Source organism: Hyaena hyaena, unplaced genomic scaffold (assembly GCF_003009895.1).
Source record: "Hyaena hyaena isolate Hyena2069 unplaced genomic scaffold, ASM300989v1 scaffold_349, whole genome shotgun sequence".
NCBI classification, from domain to species: domain Eukaryota; kingdom Metazoa; phylum Chordata; class Mammalia; order Carnivora; family Hyaenidae; genus Hyaena; species Hyaena hyaena.
This window is the reverse complement of record NW_024080982.1, coordinates 1,032,760-1,051,659: the sequence shown is the minus strand read 5'-3', so window position 1 is coordinate 1,051,659 and position 18,900 is coordinate 1,032,760. Positions and strand designations below refer to the sequence as shown.

General features: G+C 40.7%; 1 protein-coding gene across 1 annotated transcript in view; it reads right to left on the bottom strand.

The window, feature by feature from the left end:
• Positions 1-18,900, bottom strand: part of ESRRG (estrogen related receptor gamma) — a 227,591-nt gene that overhangs the window by 169,388 nt on the left and 39,303 nt on the right. The window contains 1 exon segment of the mRNA XM_039249901.1: positions 10,784-11,199. Within this exon segment, the coding sequence (XP_039105832.1) occupies positions 10,784-11,199 (416 nt within the window).

The following is an 18,900-nucleotide window of genomic DNA, read 5'->3' as shown; positions in this document are numbered from 1 at the left end:
AATCTTTGCCCATTGGTCTATTGGCAAAGGATCAGCCACACCCCACTTCCTACGAAGTCCATCACAAGTGTAAAATTTGACCAGGCTAAAAGACAGGAGAGCGAATGGCAGTTTTAAAGAATTAATTGGAACTGATTCTTGAAGTGCCTCAGGTCTGAGTGTGTAAACTACACAAAGTCCTTCTCAGCCACGACTTGCCTAGAGGAGCGCTGGTGTGGAGTGCCGGAGGCGTTTTAGAGTTGACAAGTGGTAGGCTGGAGCAGGCTAAGAAAAGAAAATTACTCACCAACAGAATGCCTAGAAGAAATGGCAATGCACATGCTTCCTGTCCCCGAGAGGGACTGAATCAGGAGCAGGTTAGGGTGGCCCAGGTGGGCTGCCGTGTGAGACATCACCACGCTGGCACCGGAGACAGCACCAAGTCTCAGGCCACAGCCAGCACCCTCCCTACCAAGGACCCCAGCCCAGGTGAACCATGGGAAATTGATCGTATTACCTGAGAGCAGAGGGCTTCAGTCAAGAAAAAAGAAGTTTAGAAAAATAAATAAAGGAGACCATGGCCTCTTATGTATGCATGTACATGCAGAGATAATCCAGAATTACCTCCTTATTTTTTCTGAGTCTATCATTTAGGCCATGTCAAGTAGAATCAATGGAGAATATACTAATATTACAGATACATCAGCACACTTCAAAGTATGAAGACAGAGCTAAGCTTTTGTTTATTTATTTGTTTGTTTGTTTGTTTTTAAGTAGGCTTTCAAGTCCAGCGTGCAGCCCAATGCGGGGCCTGAACTCACAACCCAGTGATGAAGACCTGAGCTGAGATCGAGAGTCAGACACTTAACTAAGCTACCCAGGCACCCCAGAAGATACAGCTAAATTTTAAAAATTACTAAAATGTTTGTCCTTCTATAAATTGTAATTATTGTACTTTTAAAAATTAATGATACTATTATTACAAATTTTCTTAAATGAATAAAAATAAATATAATGTAACTTACTAAAGGAACATAAAATGCATACTATATCACTTCCCAACCACTGCAATTACATAGATGGTAGGAAAGAGTATCACTCATTTTGCAAATATATTGCTATGAAAGCGAATTTTGCCTGCCTAATTTGACTAATTAACAAATTTCACTAATTTGACAATAAACTATAGTTGGACATTTGACCATGTCATAAAAAGTTTCACTAAAAATTCATTTCCTCCACAGGTTCTTAGCCACTATCACTCAACCGGTAAACATCCCCTATGAATCAACAGCTAAAATGATATGTCAATTTTAAATGACTTCCACAAACTACAGAAGTGTTTAAAAACCATGTAAATGACACCAGAGATTGTCGTGTCACAAATTTGAGTTCCTAATATCCGAAGGGCAAAAATACAGTAAGGATAGTAAAATTGTCTTCTATTTTCTTTTTTTTTGATCAAAGATCAACCATGTAATTTAATCTCTGAAAATGATCAGTCTTATTTTATACAACTTAAGATCCAACTTTTTGTCAGTCACTCTGTTACTGTTTTAACTTACATTGATTTTGTTTTCCGATTTGCTAACACACATGAATATGATATACTGCACAGTGATCCCCTGAAAAAAATAAAAACATTCTGAAAACTGAGAGAGTACACTTAAAGATCATCATGATAGAGAACTTGCTTTCAGTTTAAACAAATAATATGTATGTAAAGTTGCCTAAAGTAGTCCTCTGGGTTGAAAATCCTGGTAGTCTCTGTTGCCTACAAGAAGATAAATTGTGGTGATTTATTCTGGCAGTTACCTGGCAGTCAAATCGAGCCCTAGGCATGTTTTTGTATGGCCCCAAATTCAGAGTGGTTTTTATATTCTTAAACAGCTTAAAAAATAAAACAAAGCCACGCAGAGAAGGCATGTGACCCACAGATCTTAAAATATTTACTCTCTGGCTCTACAACAACTTGAGAAGTGATGACAATTTAGGTCCTTCCCTAAAAGTCAGAACAAACCACAGAAAAGAAATCACTACTCATTTCTCCCAAGAAGTGGGTTCATTAAGTCAAAACTAAGAGAGATGAATCCGTTAATTATGCTTTTTCTTAAAAGATCCATTCATATAATCCATAGTCTCTACCAACACAGAAAGTTTGCAATATAAATTGCAACTATTAAAATAAACACTGAAAGTTATAATTAAAATAGCCGGAGTATAATCATACCTCTCATTTATAATTTGGCAACATTAATGCATTTCCAAAAACCAGACAAAATTGGCATCAAATGCTAGAAAAGATGGAAAAGTCAACTGAACTTTAACACAAGCAAACTGAATTAAAGCAAACGAACTGTACACAATATTGCTTTTGCAATATTAGTATCAATATTTAATTTAATACAACATTCAAACTGACAACCCCTGAGATTCTTCAAGTCAAATTAACATTTCTATATTATTTTGAGTTTTAATCGTAGAACATGTTACAGTTTTAAAGCAGCCATTTATATGGGAAAAGATAGTTGCAAATGACATATCAGATAAAGGGTTAATATCCAGAATCTATAAGGAACTCACCAAACTACACGCCCAAAAAACAAACAACCCAGTGAAGAAATGGGCAGAAGACATGAACAGACACTTCTCCAAAGAGGACATCCAGATGGCCAACAGACACATGAAACGATGCTCAGCATCCCTCCTCATCAGGGAAATACAAATCAAAACCACACTGAGATACCACCTCACGCCAGTCAGAGTGGCTAAAATGAGCAAATCAGAGAACTCTAGATGCTGGCGAGGATGTGGAGAAACGGGCACCCTCCTACACTGTTGGTGGGAATGTAAACTGGTACAGCCCCTCTGGAAAACAGTGTGGAGGTTCCTCAGGAAACTAACAATAGAACTCCCTTATGACCCAGCAATAGCACTGCTAGGAATTTACCCAAGGGATACAGAAATGCTGAGGCATAGGAGCACATGTACCCCAATGTTCATAGCAGCACTCTCCACAATAGCTAAAACATGGAAAGAGCCTAAGTGTCCATCAACAGATGAATGGATCAAGAAGATGTGGTTTATCTATACCATGGAATACTACATGGCAATGAGAAACAATGAAATCTGGCCATGTGTAGCAACATGGATGGACCTTGAGGGTGTTATGCTGAGCGAAATAAGTCAGGCAGAGAAGGACAAATATCATATGTTTGCACGTATAGGAGGATTAGGAGGAACTTGACGGAGGAACAAGGGGGAGAAGAAGGGCGGAAATGGTGGGGGAAAGGGAGAGAGGCAAACCATGAGAGACTCTTGAATGCTGACAAAAACTGAGGACTGATGGATGTGGGGGGGAGGGGGGGATGGGCATGGAGGAGGGCACTTGTGGGGATGAGCACTGAGTGTTATGTGGAAACTAATTTGACAATAAACTATTTGTAAAAAAAAAAAAAAAAAGATCTATAATCCATAAAAAAAAAAGCAGCCATTTATAAACTGGGGTAATTATTTTTTCTAAATACTATTTAAGTTAAATAGTATTTTATTATTTTCTTTTGTAAGGTGCAGATGATTTTCAGACACTCAATTTGTAAGTTTCTTCTTCCTCCAGTGTTGTAAATATTCTATTTTAAGACCAAAATTAGCACAAATGGCGAAGAAAACATGACACCCAGGAAAGATCCTCAAGGACTACGCCGCCTGCTTCGGGAAAGAGTCAGCATTTCCGTGTGGAAGAGAAGTCAGCACATCAGATCCACAGGCTGTGTCCACAATTTAGCAGATGGCTAGCAGGCAAACGCCTGATCTTTAATGCCTCATGTTTAAGGTGGTATTTAGGCTCTTACCATGTCACCTGTAGACCCAGACAAAAAACAACCCCCGACCTGGGCTTTAGAAGACTTTACAGTGCAAGAGGCCCTTCAACAGGCAAAGAGGACAAGACCAGCTGGAGCCGACCCCCTGGTATCCCATGATCCCCAGGACCTGGTACCCTCAAATTCTGTGGCTAAACTGCCACAACCCCCATTCCAGGGCCTGCATGGGCCACTACCCTGGGTCCATTCTCTGGAAGGTGACCTGGACTGGACTGTTGGCATGCACATTATGATGTCCATACACCGTCAAGGGGTAGCTGTTTGGAAGGGGTCAATATGCCTTGGACATGCGAGCAAGGGTGTCCACGCTGTGCATAGGACATAATGGGAGGTAGAGAGGGAGAGAGAAATGGGGTGGGTTGTAGGCTAAGGACCGACCCTCCTTCTACAACCTCTTTCTGACCCAAAATTCTTATGAGTCTAGGAATTCAAAATGCAAAGCTGGCCTCCCAGGCCATTATGAAGGTATGTCTGTCCAATAGAAGAATAGAACATACATTACTTAGCAGTTTGTTATCTTGATTTCTAAACTTCTAAACATTTACACATACATTATGTGCCTGGCCACTGTACTTCTGCCTCAGGCCCCACAAACAGAGGGAACTCAGTTCTTATCACAGTCACTCCTACATCTCATGCTCCAAGGACATACTGCTTTATTCCTGAATCCCATATGCAAAGTTTAAGTGGGAATGTGATATTTCACACAGGTCCCAGGACTCAGGCTCGTGTTCTAATTTACCCAGTTTCCCATCCATAGCCACGGGGCGGGGGGGGGGGGGGGGGGGGGGGTGGAATTGATTACCATAAAACTCATCGAATTTCCAGTCAGCACACCCAAATACTCCTGGTGAAAAAGGGCACCATTGTGAAGAACGGCTGTAGGGAGAGAGGGCTTATTATCACTGCATATGGTAGAAGCCTGCACATCCCAGTTCAGCATCAAGGATACCTCTGGGCTGGACTCTCTGAACCAGCCAGTCTCTGAGTATCCCAATCACACTGCCAGTATCAATCAAAGTTAATAATTTATTGAGCACTTAGTATGGGCCAGGTAATTGACAGACATTCTTTCCTGTAACCCTTCCTACCTGGGAAACAGAGGCTCAGTGCTATTAAGGTCTCTCAGGACTAAGTGACTAAGACTTAGGCCTGGTTTTATATGAACCCAAGACCTATGCTATAATGAATATTTAAAAAAAAAAAAAACAACCCAAAACCTGATTTTTAAGTATAAAATTTCCTCTTCATAAAAGTGTAGGGAAAACAAAATGTCTTATCCCTATCCCAGAAATGAGCAGCTGAAATGGCCTTATTAACCATATAAATATATATAAAAATATATGTATCTTATCTTCCATATTCTTATAGAGAAACAAAGAGGGAATTAGAACTTTGTATGTTCAATGATGAACTATGTATTGACATTTTGGGGGCATATGAAGATATTTTTCTTCTCTTGCTTCCTTGACTAGAGTCCACAGAAGACTCTTAACAGGAAGGTACACACATACACATTTCCCACTGATTTATGAATTGGGACTAACACTGGAATTGGAAAGAAATCAGAATAATGATAGCACACACACACTAGTGAGCCCAGAAAATGGCAATGAGATCACTACTGCCCTAACCTGGTCAGGTGATAGGACTGTCAAAGTCTTCTAAAAAGGTTTTTTGGTCAGCAGAAAACAAAACAAAACCAAAACAAAAACACCTTGACTTTTCCCTAAGTGCTGACCTAATTCAATAGCTTTCCAATGATAACTTGGAAATAGTCAATAAATAAAATATGCTTTTCTGACTGGCATTCCCTGAAATATATGATTAATTACCTTTCACAATTGGAATACCAACTTCATCTCTGAAAAGAACAGTTCTCATTATTTTTTAATCAAAAAATATTTTAATGTTTATTTATTTTTGAGAGAGAGTCAGAGCATGAGTAGGGCAGGGGCAGAGAGAGAGGGAGACATAAAATCCAAAGCAGGCTCCAGCCTCCTAGCTGTCGGCACGAAGCCCAATGAGGGGCTCGAACTCATGAGCCATCAGATCATGACCTGAACTGAAGCTGGACACTTAACCGACTGAATCACCCAGGAGCTCCTTTTTACTTTTCTTAAGATCTGCTCTGGATATATGTCCTCTTGGCTCTAAATTTAAGAAGTATTTTCCCCAACTTTTATAATTGATATTTATTACCTATCGTATAACCAATCTTAAGAATAAGTTATTATAAGAGGAAATAAAAATTCTAAAGAGACCATATTCGCCACGAATATGCCTTTGGGTGAGCCTGTCACCTAGTCAAGTAACAAGAGCACCAGAAAGGGCTGGTGAGGCAGAAGCCACACTTACAAAATGTTCTGATCTTAAGGGTTGTGAGCAGTAGAAAGACTTGCTCTTAAGTGTTGCATAATCTCTTCACATTCCTTGAAGAGCTGCAGGGGAGGGAAGGGAAAGACTACTATCTGCAGGAGAACTTGGCTGCAGTGCTGCCTCAAGGCATGAGAATAGATTCTTGGCCCTTTCAGCATCAGAACAAGAATCTGTGACAATAACAACAGATTGGGCCCCTTTCAATATCTTTGGAGTTCAACTGCTCTCACTATTTGGCCACAGAAAGGAGGGGCTGTTCCAGTCTTGTTACCATTACCACCCTAATTATTACATTATACTTTCACAATTTAATCCCTTTACTTGCCTCACTGCCTTTGTGGGGCTAAGTCAGCACCACAGTGAGATGCCTGCCGATGAAGCTAGCAGGGTAGCCTTACTGAGGGCCGCCCAGCTGCCAGCTACAAACACAGCCAGGTGGGCAAGTCCAGAGTGCTAATCTGGACAGTGACATCTCTGTCTTCTGCTCAAAATCCTTGGAAAGTTGCTCTCTCCAATATGGAGTAAAACTGAGCACTATACATCAATGCCAAGAATCACCCTGTGCTTTGCTCTGTTAAGCTTTTGGTAGCATTTCAGCGTCCTAAGGAATCATCAGGCATGGAATTCCGAGTGCTCTATTCCAGTTATTGCTCAGTAAATAACTAATGCAGAGCTACTAATATTTAAGCTATATGATTAAAACAACAACAACAACAACTGTCAGGAAATTGTTTCATAGTTGTTTCATCTTTTGAAAACATACTAAGGACCAAGGAGTTTAACCACTACCTGCCTCTCACCACCCCCTCCCCCAGCCCATCCTAAAGAATATCTTATTCCCTCCAGGCAGGAGACATTTGTAGAGGAATTCACCTCAAGGTACAAATGTTTGAGAACTAAGGCTTAGTAAAACGTTGATAAGATGAAACTCCAGACAGCTTGCTAGTGTCCTGCTCACAGTAGGTTCTCAGTAAATATTTGTTGAGTAAAGGGGAGTGGTTTTCATAGTGAGAACCTCTTGCTTATAGAAGCATACACAGCATTGTTAATTTATCCCAAAATATTTGCTTATCTTTGTGTAGTTGATTCCAGAGCTATATGAACTGAATAAACAAAATCAAATCACTACCAGTTTGAATTTTTAGATAGTCTGTAACATAAATATTCTAACACCTTTGGACAATGGCTAATAAGAACCTAAAGATTTGAAATGGGTTTTCATTCTCAAGTTTTATAATGTTAGTAAGTTAGTTGAAGATATTTTTCAGATGCCCAAGTGGAAAGCAAACCATTGTTTTTACTTCCTCACTTTACCTATGGTTTCACATTTCATTTTATCCTTAAACATTCCATGAGGTAGGTATTAATGCCTTCAATTTATAGATGTGAAAAAAGAAAAGAAAGATCCGGTGAAGGATTTCTATAAGAAAACGCTAATATGATATGGCAATGTTGACCCCTAAAATATGAAGACACAGCCATTAAAATATTTAGGTAATTTAGGGTGCCTGCATGGCTCGGCTGGTTAAGCTTCCAACTTCGGCTCAGGTCGTGATCTCGAAGATCAGGAGTTTGAGCCCCGAGTGGGGCTCCGTGCTCAAGGCTCAGCACCTGGAGCTTGCTTCAGATTCTGCGTCTTCCTCTCCCTCTGTTCCTCATCCACTCACTCTCTGTCTTTCTCTCAAAAATAAATAAATATTTTTAAAACTGTAAATGCCTGATCTAAAAAAAAAAAAAACTATTTAGGTAATCCATATGTACTCCATACTAACCTGGCTTGTGTTCTTCAGTTATAACTATAAAAGGTTATGAAAAAGTTAGGCTTAAATATCTACTCTATTATCTAAGAGTTATGGTGTTTTGAAAAATTGCAAACAGCCAGAAATTAAAGAAGCCATGTAACAGACAACACAGAGGTAAGGGAGGTTGTACAACCCTTCCCACTAAGGACCTTTATGGAAATCTTCAGAGCAACTAACAGAGAAGATTGCCCTCCCAGCTGCTCGAGGAGGAAAAAAAAAGAAAAAGAAAGAAAGAAAAGGTGGGAGATTATGTACACATAAAGGGTTTTATGATCACCTCTTGTTAAAATATTTAGAAGGATTAGAATTTAACAAATATAATCTCATTTGCAATTTAAAAATCAGTACATAACAAAGTTACTAAACAGGTATCACCTATGTCCAAGAAAGGGCCCTTAACAGACAATGGTCAGTCATGGGTGGCAAATCGGCAGCAACATGGTATACAGCGGTGGTTCTTAAACTCGGGTGAGCATCAGAATCACCTGGCAGATTCCTGGGCTCGCCCTCAGAGATTCCGATTGAGGTAATCTGGGATAAAGCTTTCTTTTTTCTTTTTTAATGTTTCATTCATTTCTGAGAGAGAGAGACAGCGTGAGCAGGGGAGAGTCAGAGAGAGAGGGAGACACAGAATCTGAAGCAGCCTCCAGGCTCTGAGCTGGCAGTCAGCACAGAGCCCGACGCGGGGCTCGAACCCGCAAACTGTGAGATCATGACCTGAGCCGAAGTCGGACGCCCAACCAACTGAGCCACCCAGGCGCCCCAGGGTAAAGCTTTTTAAATAAATTCCCAGGTGGTGATATCACTGGTCCACTGGCTGTGCTCTGAGAAACCATTCATTTATAGAACACAGCGCAGGAGAGGGCAATGATTTCTAACCCTGGCTTTACTTAAACATTAAGTAGGAAACTTTCAGAAATTCTTCCTTTGCCCTGGCCACACCCAACGTCAGTTAATTCAGAATTTGGGGATATGAGCCCTGGCATCAATATGATTTCAGTCTCCAGATGATTCCAGTGAGCTGGCAAAGATGAGAACCACTGATACATGGGAAAACATACACATATCCAAAAAATGGTTGTTAACATTTTGGGGGCACCCGGGTGGCTTGATCAGTTAAGCATCTGACTCCTGATTTCATCTCAGGTCACCATCTCACAGTTTCTGAGATTGAGAGCTGTGCTGGGCTCCATGCTGACAGCATGAGGCCTATTTGGGATTCTCTCTCTCCCTCCTCTGTGCCCCTCCCCACTCTTGTTCTCTCTCTCTCTCTCTCAAAATAAATAAATAAACATTTAAAAAATAAAATATTTTGTAAACCACTGAGAATAGAATTACTGATGAGCTAAGGATCCTCAACAATTATTCTTTCTTGGGGTGCCTGGGTGGCTCAGTCGGTTAAGCGTCCGACTTCGGCTCAGGTCATGATCTCACAGTTCTTGGGTTCGAGCCCCGTGTCAGGCTCTGTGCCGACAGCTAGCTCAGAGCCTGGAGCCTGCTTCAGATTCTGTGTCTCCCTCTCTCGCTGACCCTCCCCTGCTCAGGCACTCTCTATCTCTCTCAAAAATAAATAAAACATTTAAAAAAATAAAAAAAAAACAATTATTCTTTCTTTCCCCTATTTTCTTCATAAGTGGACCTAAAAAAGTGAAAATTCTAATTTCCTGTAAGAATATATATCTATAGCTTTTAACATGAGTGGAGCTCTGTATTTGTGGATTACTGGTTTAAATGAGCACATACAAATTCCAGCCGTATTTTCCTACAATTATGTTGTTATTTATAAACCTGAAAAATCTATGACGGTTTGGGTGTTTCTTACATATGTTGGAGGTGTCTTTTATAATTAGGTATAATTTGGAAGACTTGTCTACAAATTCCTTAAAAAGGTAAGGAAAGTATATCCAACCAAAGGGAAAGAAGGAAGGTAGTAGACAGTCAAATTTGTGTAGACTAGTGGTTCTCAAAGCCTGGATCCTGGACCAGCAGCATCTGCAGCACCTGGGAATTTGTTAGAAATATAAATTCTTGGGAGGAGCCTGGGGGGCTCAGTCGGTTAAGCATCCGACTTTGGCTCAGGTCATGATCTCATGGTTCATGGGTTCAAGCCCCACGTCGGGCTCTGGGCTGACTGCCAGCTTAGAGCCTGGAGCCTGCTTCAGATTCTGTGTCTCCCTCTCTCTCTGACCCTCCCCTGCTCATGCTGTATCTCTCTCTCTCTCTCTCTCTCTCAGAAATAAATAAAACATTAAAAATTTTTTTAAAATATGAAATAGAAATTCTTGGGCTTCTACTCCAGATGTAACTAGTCAGAAATTCTGAGGGTAGGACTGGTGATCGGCATTTTAACAAAATCTCAAGGCGATTTTATGCATACTCAAGTTTTATTATTTCCATCCGGGGAAAGAACCGAGGAGGTAAAAACACTGCTGATCCACGATGTACTTATTTACTTGCTACACAGACCCACATTGCCCTGATAATAGCCATGCTTTTTAACCCAACCCATAGCTTAATATCATTCCATCATTAGAGTTTAATAGTGAACTTTTAGGGGGCCTATTCGGGGGAGTTTATTCTATGAACCCTCCACAAGCTACTGTAATCTATTTCTATTTTGTACTCAGGACAGAATTGAGACTGTAAAACTTGATTAATAAGGATAAGAACTAAGAAAAACCAGCCAACCAACCATCACGTGAGGCTGGAAGAGAGTAGGGTGTTCCCAGGTGCAACACTAACCTTGAATCGTCCTCTTGAAGAACGCCTTGCAGGCTTCACATGATGCTACCCCGTAGTGGTACCCAGAAGCAATGTCGCCACACACTAAACACAGTCTCTTGGGCATCGAGTTGAGCATGTATTCACACTTGGTCTGGGGATCTTCAACAATGGTGCTGGAGCAGTCATCATACAGTTTCCGGACAGGCCCACTACCTCCAAGGATAGGAGCAGAGGGGTAGAGAGGTGGCGAGTCAAGTCCGTTCTGATGGCCATTCATGGTTGAACTGTAGCTCCCGCTGGCGTCGGAGGAGCCACCTGGGCTGTGGTGGTTGACGCTGTCCGTCAGGGAGGCCGGGCTGGAGGGTTCCGTCTTGATGAAGGACGAACAGCTGGAATCAATGTGTCGATCTTTGTTTGACATTCTGCAGAGAAGCCTGAGATGTAGGGAGATACAAATGGAGAGAGAGAGAGAGAGAAAAAAAAGAAGAGAATGTTAAACACAGGAACCATAAGAGGTAGAAACTAAGAGAAGATGAAAAAATACAGAGACAAAGTAAAAGGGAAGGATGAAAGGAGGAAAAAAAATAGAAGAATTCATATGTTAAAGACATTGCTCTTTGAGAGCACTGCCTACGAGCTGGGACTACACATCATTCATTCCCTAGTCAATATCTCTTGTTCTACAAGCAGGTAATCAGCATAAGGGCATGACAGGGTTACATCAAAGTGCCCAGACAGGCCATAAACAAAACCTCTAACGGGTCCGAGTCCTTTTATTTTACCTTTCTCCTGGAGAACCACTGTCAATACTCTAGATTCTAAATTTGCTGTGGAAGAGGAGTGATTTAAAAGTCTGTATCATTTCCAAAATTGGATTTATCCTCACTCTACTTTTCGCTTCCATGTTCCCATGCTGCAATCATTTTATTATGAGCAGAATCAAACTTTTATTTTCAAGACCGAACAGATGATTCCTCAGCTCCGTAATTACAATTTGTCAACATGCTTCCATAAGCATAACTGTGTTTTTTATTGATCTAAGACACATAGGGAATATATCCTCAATCACTTTGCTTCTTTATTTAAATCGCTCTATTTCATAGCCATTTAGCAAGAGAGAAAGACATCAAGTATAAAATTCTAGCCAAGATGTGAGGATGATTTCCTGGAGGCCAGAAAACTTGGTGAAATGATCACCAACACGGATTAATAAATATGTGCAGGTGTTTCTGTGTGCGATTTGCCACTGTTTAAGATGAATCAAGAAAAGCCATTTGAGCCTTCAGGACACCTGTGAGTCCACAAATCTGATACTTTGTATTATATTCAGCAAACTAGGAATGTATCAAATTTTGTCATGAAAAATGAGATTTGGGATGTTCCCTTCCCCACCCCACCCCCTTCTTTTGGTCTTTTAACATCATATCTCCTAAAAGAAAATATGGTGAGGCATCTAATCTGATAAATTCTCTCTCTTATCTAGAGGAAAGATACTTCCCCTCGTTCTTTGTTGGACCCATAAAGGATTACATTTCTGAAAAGGTAATTAGATGAGAAGATATAATTGGTCCTATTTTCATTCCGATTAGCCATAGTGCAAAACCCCTTTTAGCAAAGTCGCTAAGAACGTTTTGAGAGCCTGCTATAGAAAGAAGAGGTGACAGTTGAGAAGGGACTAAGCTAATTGCTTCCCAGTGGAAAGTTGATTTATAGGAATCCCACAGGGTAATGGTCATTCACTGGAATTTGGGGGAGTAGTCACAGTATAACCAAAGGGATGCAATTACCTCCTCCACTATAAATCTAATGATATCTCATCACTGCCTAAATTTCATGTTCTTCTCTGGGCCCCCCTTCCCCCACAGTTGTGTTACTTTAAAATAGAGAAAAATATAAAATCTCCTATCGGGAAATCTTCACTGCTCCTAGAGGTCAGTTTTTAGAGCAGAGCATTAAGAGCAAACATTTGCCTCTTAAGTACATTGCACGCTGGAAATTCTGTTCTGCTTTCTAAAGGAAAACGGTATCAGGAGGTGAAGAAAGCAAACAGGAAGAAGAAATCCACAAAAATATCTTCTCGCTTTCGCCCACCCACCTGTGTTGTCCTTTCCTCAAGAGCTAGCGAGAGAAAAAATACCCCCCTCGCCAGCCTGAACTACGGCATCCTCTACCTTCAGCATCTGTTGCTTTGTACCCGTCACTGTTAATGAGCGCTGTAATTAACTGATCGCTCTCCTTGTCTCCCTGCTTGCACTCTGGGCTAAGCGCTTTTCCTGGAGTCAACGTTTGAAAGAAAGCGGGTCGGCACTGACTTACAGCAGCCCTGTGAATTCCTTTTAATTTAGAGCACTTACCCCACCACTTCACTTATTACCTTATAATTACTGGACTGCTCGCACATACATTATGATCTGGGACGAGAGTTAGAAGTTATTAGGGTACTAAAACGTGGTTGCTCCCCTTTCCTCTCTCTGGCACTGAATTTCTCACAGCTATGACAATTAACTCTTTCACCATCTGCCCTTAGGGCACCATTTCTTTTCTCCCCCTCTTCCCCCCATCCGTTTTCCAGAGGAGAGCAGTTTGATTACAGAATATACCAAGTCTTCTCCAGGCCCTCTTTTTGGTCTTTTTTCTTGTATCACCTATGGTTAATTTCACCCCAATTTTCTTTCCCTCAGGCTCTTTCTCATGGACTTCTGAAATCTGCAGACGCTTGATTAAGAAACAAGGCCAGAGGCACCTGGGTGGCTCAGCCAGTTAAGCGTCTGATCTCAGCTCAGGTAATTATCTCACAGTTTGTGAGTTTGAGCCCCACATCGGGCTTGCTGCCGTCAGCACAGAGCCTGGTTTAGATCCTCTCTCCGTCTCTCTCTGCCCCTTCCCCACTCGAGGTTGAGCGCGCCCTCTCTCTCTCAAAAATAAACAAACATTAAGGGAAAAAAAAGAAGAAAAAAAAAAAAACAAGGCCAGGAACTGCTTTCCCATTTATGGAACAGTTATTTGCTACGTCATCAAATGTTTATGTGTCAAATGCATGTTGTTAAAGCCCCTGAAAAATAGGGAGTCTCCAGCCAGCTGTCTGGTCCAAAATCTCAATCCATAACTTTGCAATTACCTGCGCGGAAGCAAGGAGATTAGGAAGTTAAGTTGCCAGGGAAGTCTCTGGACAGTGGCAATATCTTCTCCCACATAACGTCTGGCTACTGCAGCTGTGAATGAAACTGAGCAAACTGGATTTGTGCCTTAGGTTGGGTCTGTTTCTTTTCAGACAATGAGCTCCTTCCTTAATTAATACCTTTTGCCCAGTGGAAGTCAGAGCTGCCATTTATCAAGTGCTTATTATGTGGCAGGCACTGGCCCAAGCACCTTACTAATATCACCTCATTTAAGCCTCAGGACAACCTTATGAGGGAGATATACATCTTCAGGAAACAGCCTCCGATACCACACAATTTCCTGAAAGTCAGAAGCCAGGAAATAGAAATTCTAGGATTTGAACTCTGGTCTGATGCCAAAGTTCAGTGCAAAAATGTCTTGAAGTTGGGGAGACTGGATGGCTCATTGGGTTGAGCATCTGACTTCTGATTTTGGCTCAGGTCATGATCCCAGAGTTGTGGGATCAAGCCCTGTATCGGGCTCCATGCTTAGCGTGGAGGCTGCTTGAGATTCTTTCTCTCCCTCTCTCTCTGCCCCTCCCTTGCTGTCCCTCTCTAACAAATAAAGAACAAAAATAAAGACAAAGAAATGTCTTAAAGCCAACAGAGAGTAATTCTTCAAGGTGTTCATTGATTTTTTTTTTTTTTAAAGCCAAGCAAGCAGGGGTAGGAAGTGGCGCACATGGAGACCTACTATGCCCACAGCTCACCTAGGAGGGGATGCGGCTGTGATGGCCACCCCACCAGCTGCAGGCCTGCCATAGTCGAGTCACAATCTCCAGTGTTGGGAGTGACACCTCAACAGAATCTCTGAAAGAACACAGTTGTCTCCTAATTACTACTTAGCTCATTACACCAAACGCTTCCTAGACACCATTACATTATACCCTAAAACTACAGCGGGTCTTAATTCTCTTCCTCTCTGTCTCTGAAATTCTACAGCTCTATTATTCAAGCCTGAAATATTCACAACTATCTATAAATTCAATTGTCAGCTGGTGGGTTTTATTCTAGACTTGACTTCAATCTAAAATTAGAGGCACTAAAATTCACATTAACTCTAAGAGGAAAGTAGTGAATAAGACTTTATTTCAAAAGAACACCTTTTTGTCAGAAAGAGCCATTTTCAAGATGATGGCTTTATCTGTAACCAAAGAGAATAAGCCCAATTCCACACTGTGCTGTTAATGCAGGAATTTTAGGTCACATTGGATTAATAAAAATCTAAATTTAGTTAAGAATTATGAATAGAAATAACATGCATAGAAAAATGTGGGAAATATTTATTTTAAAGCCTCAGTGCAGTTGCTTTTATTTTATTATTTTAAGAGAGACGATGCGAAGCACAAGGGAGCGAGACGAGATTTTCCAAAAGGCTTCCAGTTTATTCCCTGAGAATAAACTGGAGGGAGAAATAGCTATGTCAAGACTAACATTGTGTTTCTGTGTAAGAAACTAAAATTTGAGAGATTTAACAATCTTCCTGATGCCTGGGTAATTCCAGTCCTTTATAAGGCATTTTTAATACGGTTTGAGATATAGTCTCAATAATTCTTTTTTATTTTTTTAGTTTATTTATTTATTTATTTTGAGAAAAAGAGAGAGAGAGCAAGCAGGGGAGGGGCAGAGAGAGAGGAAGAGAGAATCCCAAGCAGGCTCTGTCTTGTTAGTGCAGAGCCTGACACAGGGCTCGATCCCACAAACGGTGAGATAATGACCTGAGCTGAAATCAAGAGTGGGATGCTTAACAGACTGACCCACCCAGGCGGCGCTAGTCTCGATAATTCTGATGAACACTCCTCCAAAAGGACCTTGCTGCCACACCATACCCAAGAATCAGCAAGGGTACCATTTACCTTTGGTGCTAGATACTAATGATCAGACAAGTGCAATTTCTTATTTGCTGGACTATTTCAAAGTGCAATTTTTGAAAGTTAATTAACTGTGTTAGATGTGTGCATGTATAGAGAGAAAGAAAAAGAATCAATTAAACTGGTTGCTGTAGGGGGAAACAAGAAGATAATCTGTAAGTTAATATGCAATTTATATTATAATTATCGAGCTTAATTGTTTTCAGAGATCCTACCTAGATACAGGTAAATGTGCAACCTTGAGTGAATTGCCATGAATTAGAATTTCCACATGCATTCACGGAAACTTGGCGAATACTTTTGTTACATGCTGGTATAACAATAATGTCCCATAGTCATATACAATATACACCTTTCATCAACAGATAAGTTCTTACACAGCTGTATTTCATCCTTTAAATTTTACACAAACTCAGAATTATTTGATAATTTATTTCCCTACTTAAAAAAAATGGGGGGCGCCTGGGTGGCTCAGCCGGTTAAGCGTCTGACTTCAGCTCAGGTCATGATCTCACAATTTGTGGGTTCAAGCCCCGCATCGGGCTCTGTGCTGACAGCTAGCTGAAACACTGGAGCCTGCTTCGGATTCTGTATCTCTCTCTCTCTCTGACCTCCCCTGCTCACGCTGTCCCCCTCTCTCTCTCTCTCAGAAATAAATAAAACATTAAAAAATTTTACTTTTTAAAATAAAAATGGTGGGTGAAGTGTTCATAAAGAACATATTTTGTGCAGGTTTTCTCTGGATTTACTGGCTGTTATACTAAGACCAGATTTTTTGGAAAACTTTTATTATACCACTACCAAGGATAGACACTTTAATAAGCTGAATAAATGCCAACTAAAGAAGTCACTATTTTATTTTCTTCCCCGTCATCCTTAAGAGCCCCAAAAGGTACTCATCTTCATTATAAAGTCCACTTTATCAATTTATATCCAAACATTTTAGGTAAGCACACTGAAGCCAGCAAGCTCACAATACAAGTTCACAAATGCAAGAGAGAAATAAGATGGCGTCCTGAGCTTTCTTACTGAATCATAGAATTTCAGGGTTGGAAAGGAAGGTTTTCAAATCCTGACACCGAATCACTACCTATTCAAAATAGGCATGAATCTATGAGGACTGGTCAGTTTTCTACCTTCTGAAAACACCAGATTAAATATTTAAGTATTTTTATTTAAATTTAAAAAAATAAAATATAAAACTATATGTTTTTTGTTTTGTTTTGTTTTGTTTTAATGTACTTAGAAGAAAACTTCCAAGACTTTTGCTAACCTCCTCGAGAGTCCTGAGTTTCAGAGCTCATGACCTCAGCAACTCCCTTAGCAGCCAGTTACAACTTCAAGCATCCTACTTTACAATGAGCTTATTTTTTCTTTTCCTGCTTCAACTAATTGCACTCTCGTAAAGTGGCAAAATGTGAATCACTTAGTAACAAAATGGGCACCAGCTGCTATTGTCAGAGAATGGTGATGCTGAAGAAAGGGAAAGCAAGCGAATGAAGTGTCATGTCAGAAATCAACGGTGCAACGTGTGATTTGAGAAAACATGACTACTTTACAGAGACAGGGTGTCATTACGGCATCACAGTAATACGATGCTTTGACAACTACTGGGTCTAACATATCATCATTGCATTAAGGTACACTGGCTTAGTTGGGAAAGGAAAAGAAAGGATTTTTTCTTTTAATAAGAAATATCTTAAGGTCCGCCTGGTTAACCTAACGAAAAGAGATCATTAACTGAAAGGAAGAATTGTAAATCCTGACCCACAATCCTCAGAAAGATTAAAACACACACACACACACACACACACACACACACACACTCCTCTGTAATTTTAGGCCTTCTTTAATAGAAACCTTGAGACCCATCTAATGAAACAGATTTCTGCATAACAGGATCACATCATCTAGTAATGGTGATTCTTGGAACAAATAACTTGTGCATTTAGTCTGAAAGAACTTACTCCATCGAGAACAAGAGTAAGCAAATAGCTCACTGTGAAGTCCGTGCTTAAAACACTGATAAGAGGTGTGGCTGAGCAGTGTGGGGACAGGAAGCCAGCTCCCTAAAATACGATCAGGGCCTCCTTTGAAGCTGAAAGCCCTCCTAATTCTGTAAAAGGCTGTATACAACACCACGAAAAAAAGGGGCGGAGGTTCAGACAGTAAAGGAGAGACTTTTAATTCATTTCTGGACACTCATTGAAAAGAAAGCACACCATTAAATAAAATCTTGGAAAGAAGAAAAAAGAAGCCTGTGAAAATAACTGCATCCCTCGTGACAAAACCAATACCTAGAAGGATCTCACTGAAATCCCACTGGCTTTTGGGGTGCTAGACTTCCATGACCTCTCTGATTCAATTTTGATGTAACATCACCTTGGATTGGCCATCCTGGTTTAAGCACTGACACCCCACATCCTGGGAACCCCGCAGTCCCAGGTGAGCCAGGATGGTTGGCCACACAGTCAGACAGGGCCACAGAACTTATACCTCCACCCGTGTTCTACAGAAAACAAGGGAAGGGAAATGTAGAAAATTCAACTTCAGCAATGAAGGCAGAGAAAGCCTGTTAGGGAAATGCCCCAATAAGGGTGTGCAGCCTGACAAGCCTGGGGTGTTGTAGGCACGTGTGTTAGAAAATAACTGTAAATATACCAGCATCCCATCTCAGTGGGCCCCGTGCAAGGTGGAGGCCTCTGCAGATCACCTTGTTAAGTTATCCGGACTATTTTAGATGTAGGAAATTGCAGTAGCTTCAATTTGTATTGCCAGGTGATTTCTGGTGCTTCCTGGTTGATAAACTTTATTAATGGGAAAAGAAATGGTCCTGTGATATCACAATGTGTTGCACATTATGACTGTTGACAGTTGCTGTATTTAAGATTCGATCTGATGCAGAGGCGCTTAGTAGTGTAATTTATCCTTAGCTTGTTTTCTTGGACCTATTTCAATCTAGGGGTGAACATCCCTTGTTTATAGCTCTGAATACAGTAAGTGAGCTACAGGCAAATCAATAAAACTGTTAAATGCATAATAATGCTGGGTAATTGCATACATGATGTTTTGCATAATTAACTGTCTGAGCTTTTCTTTAATATAA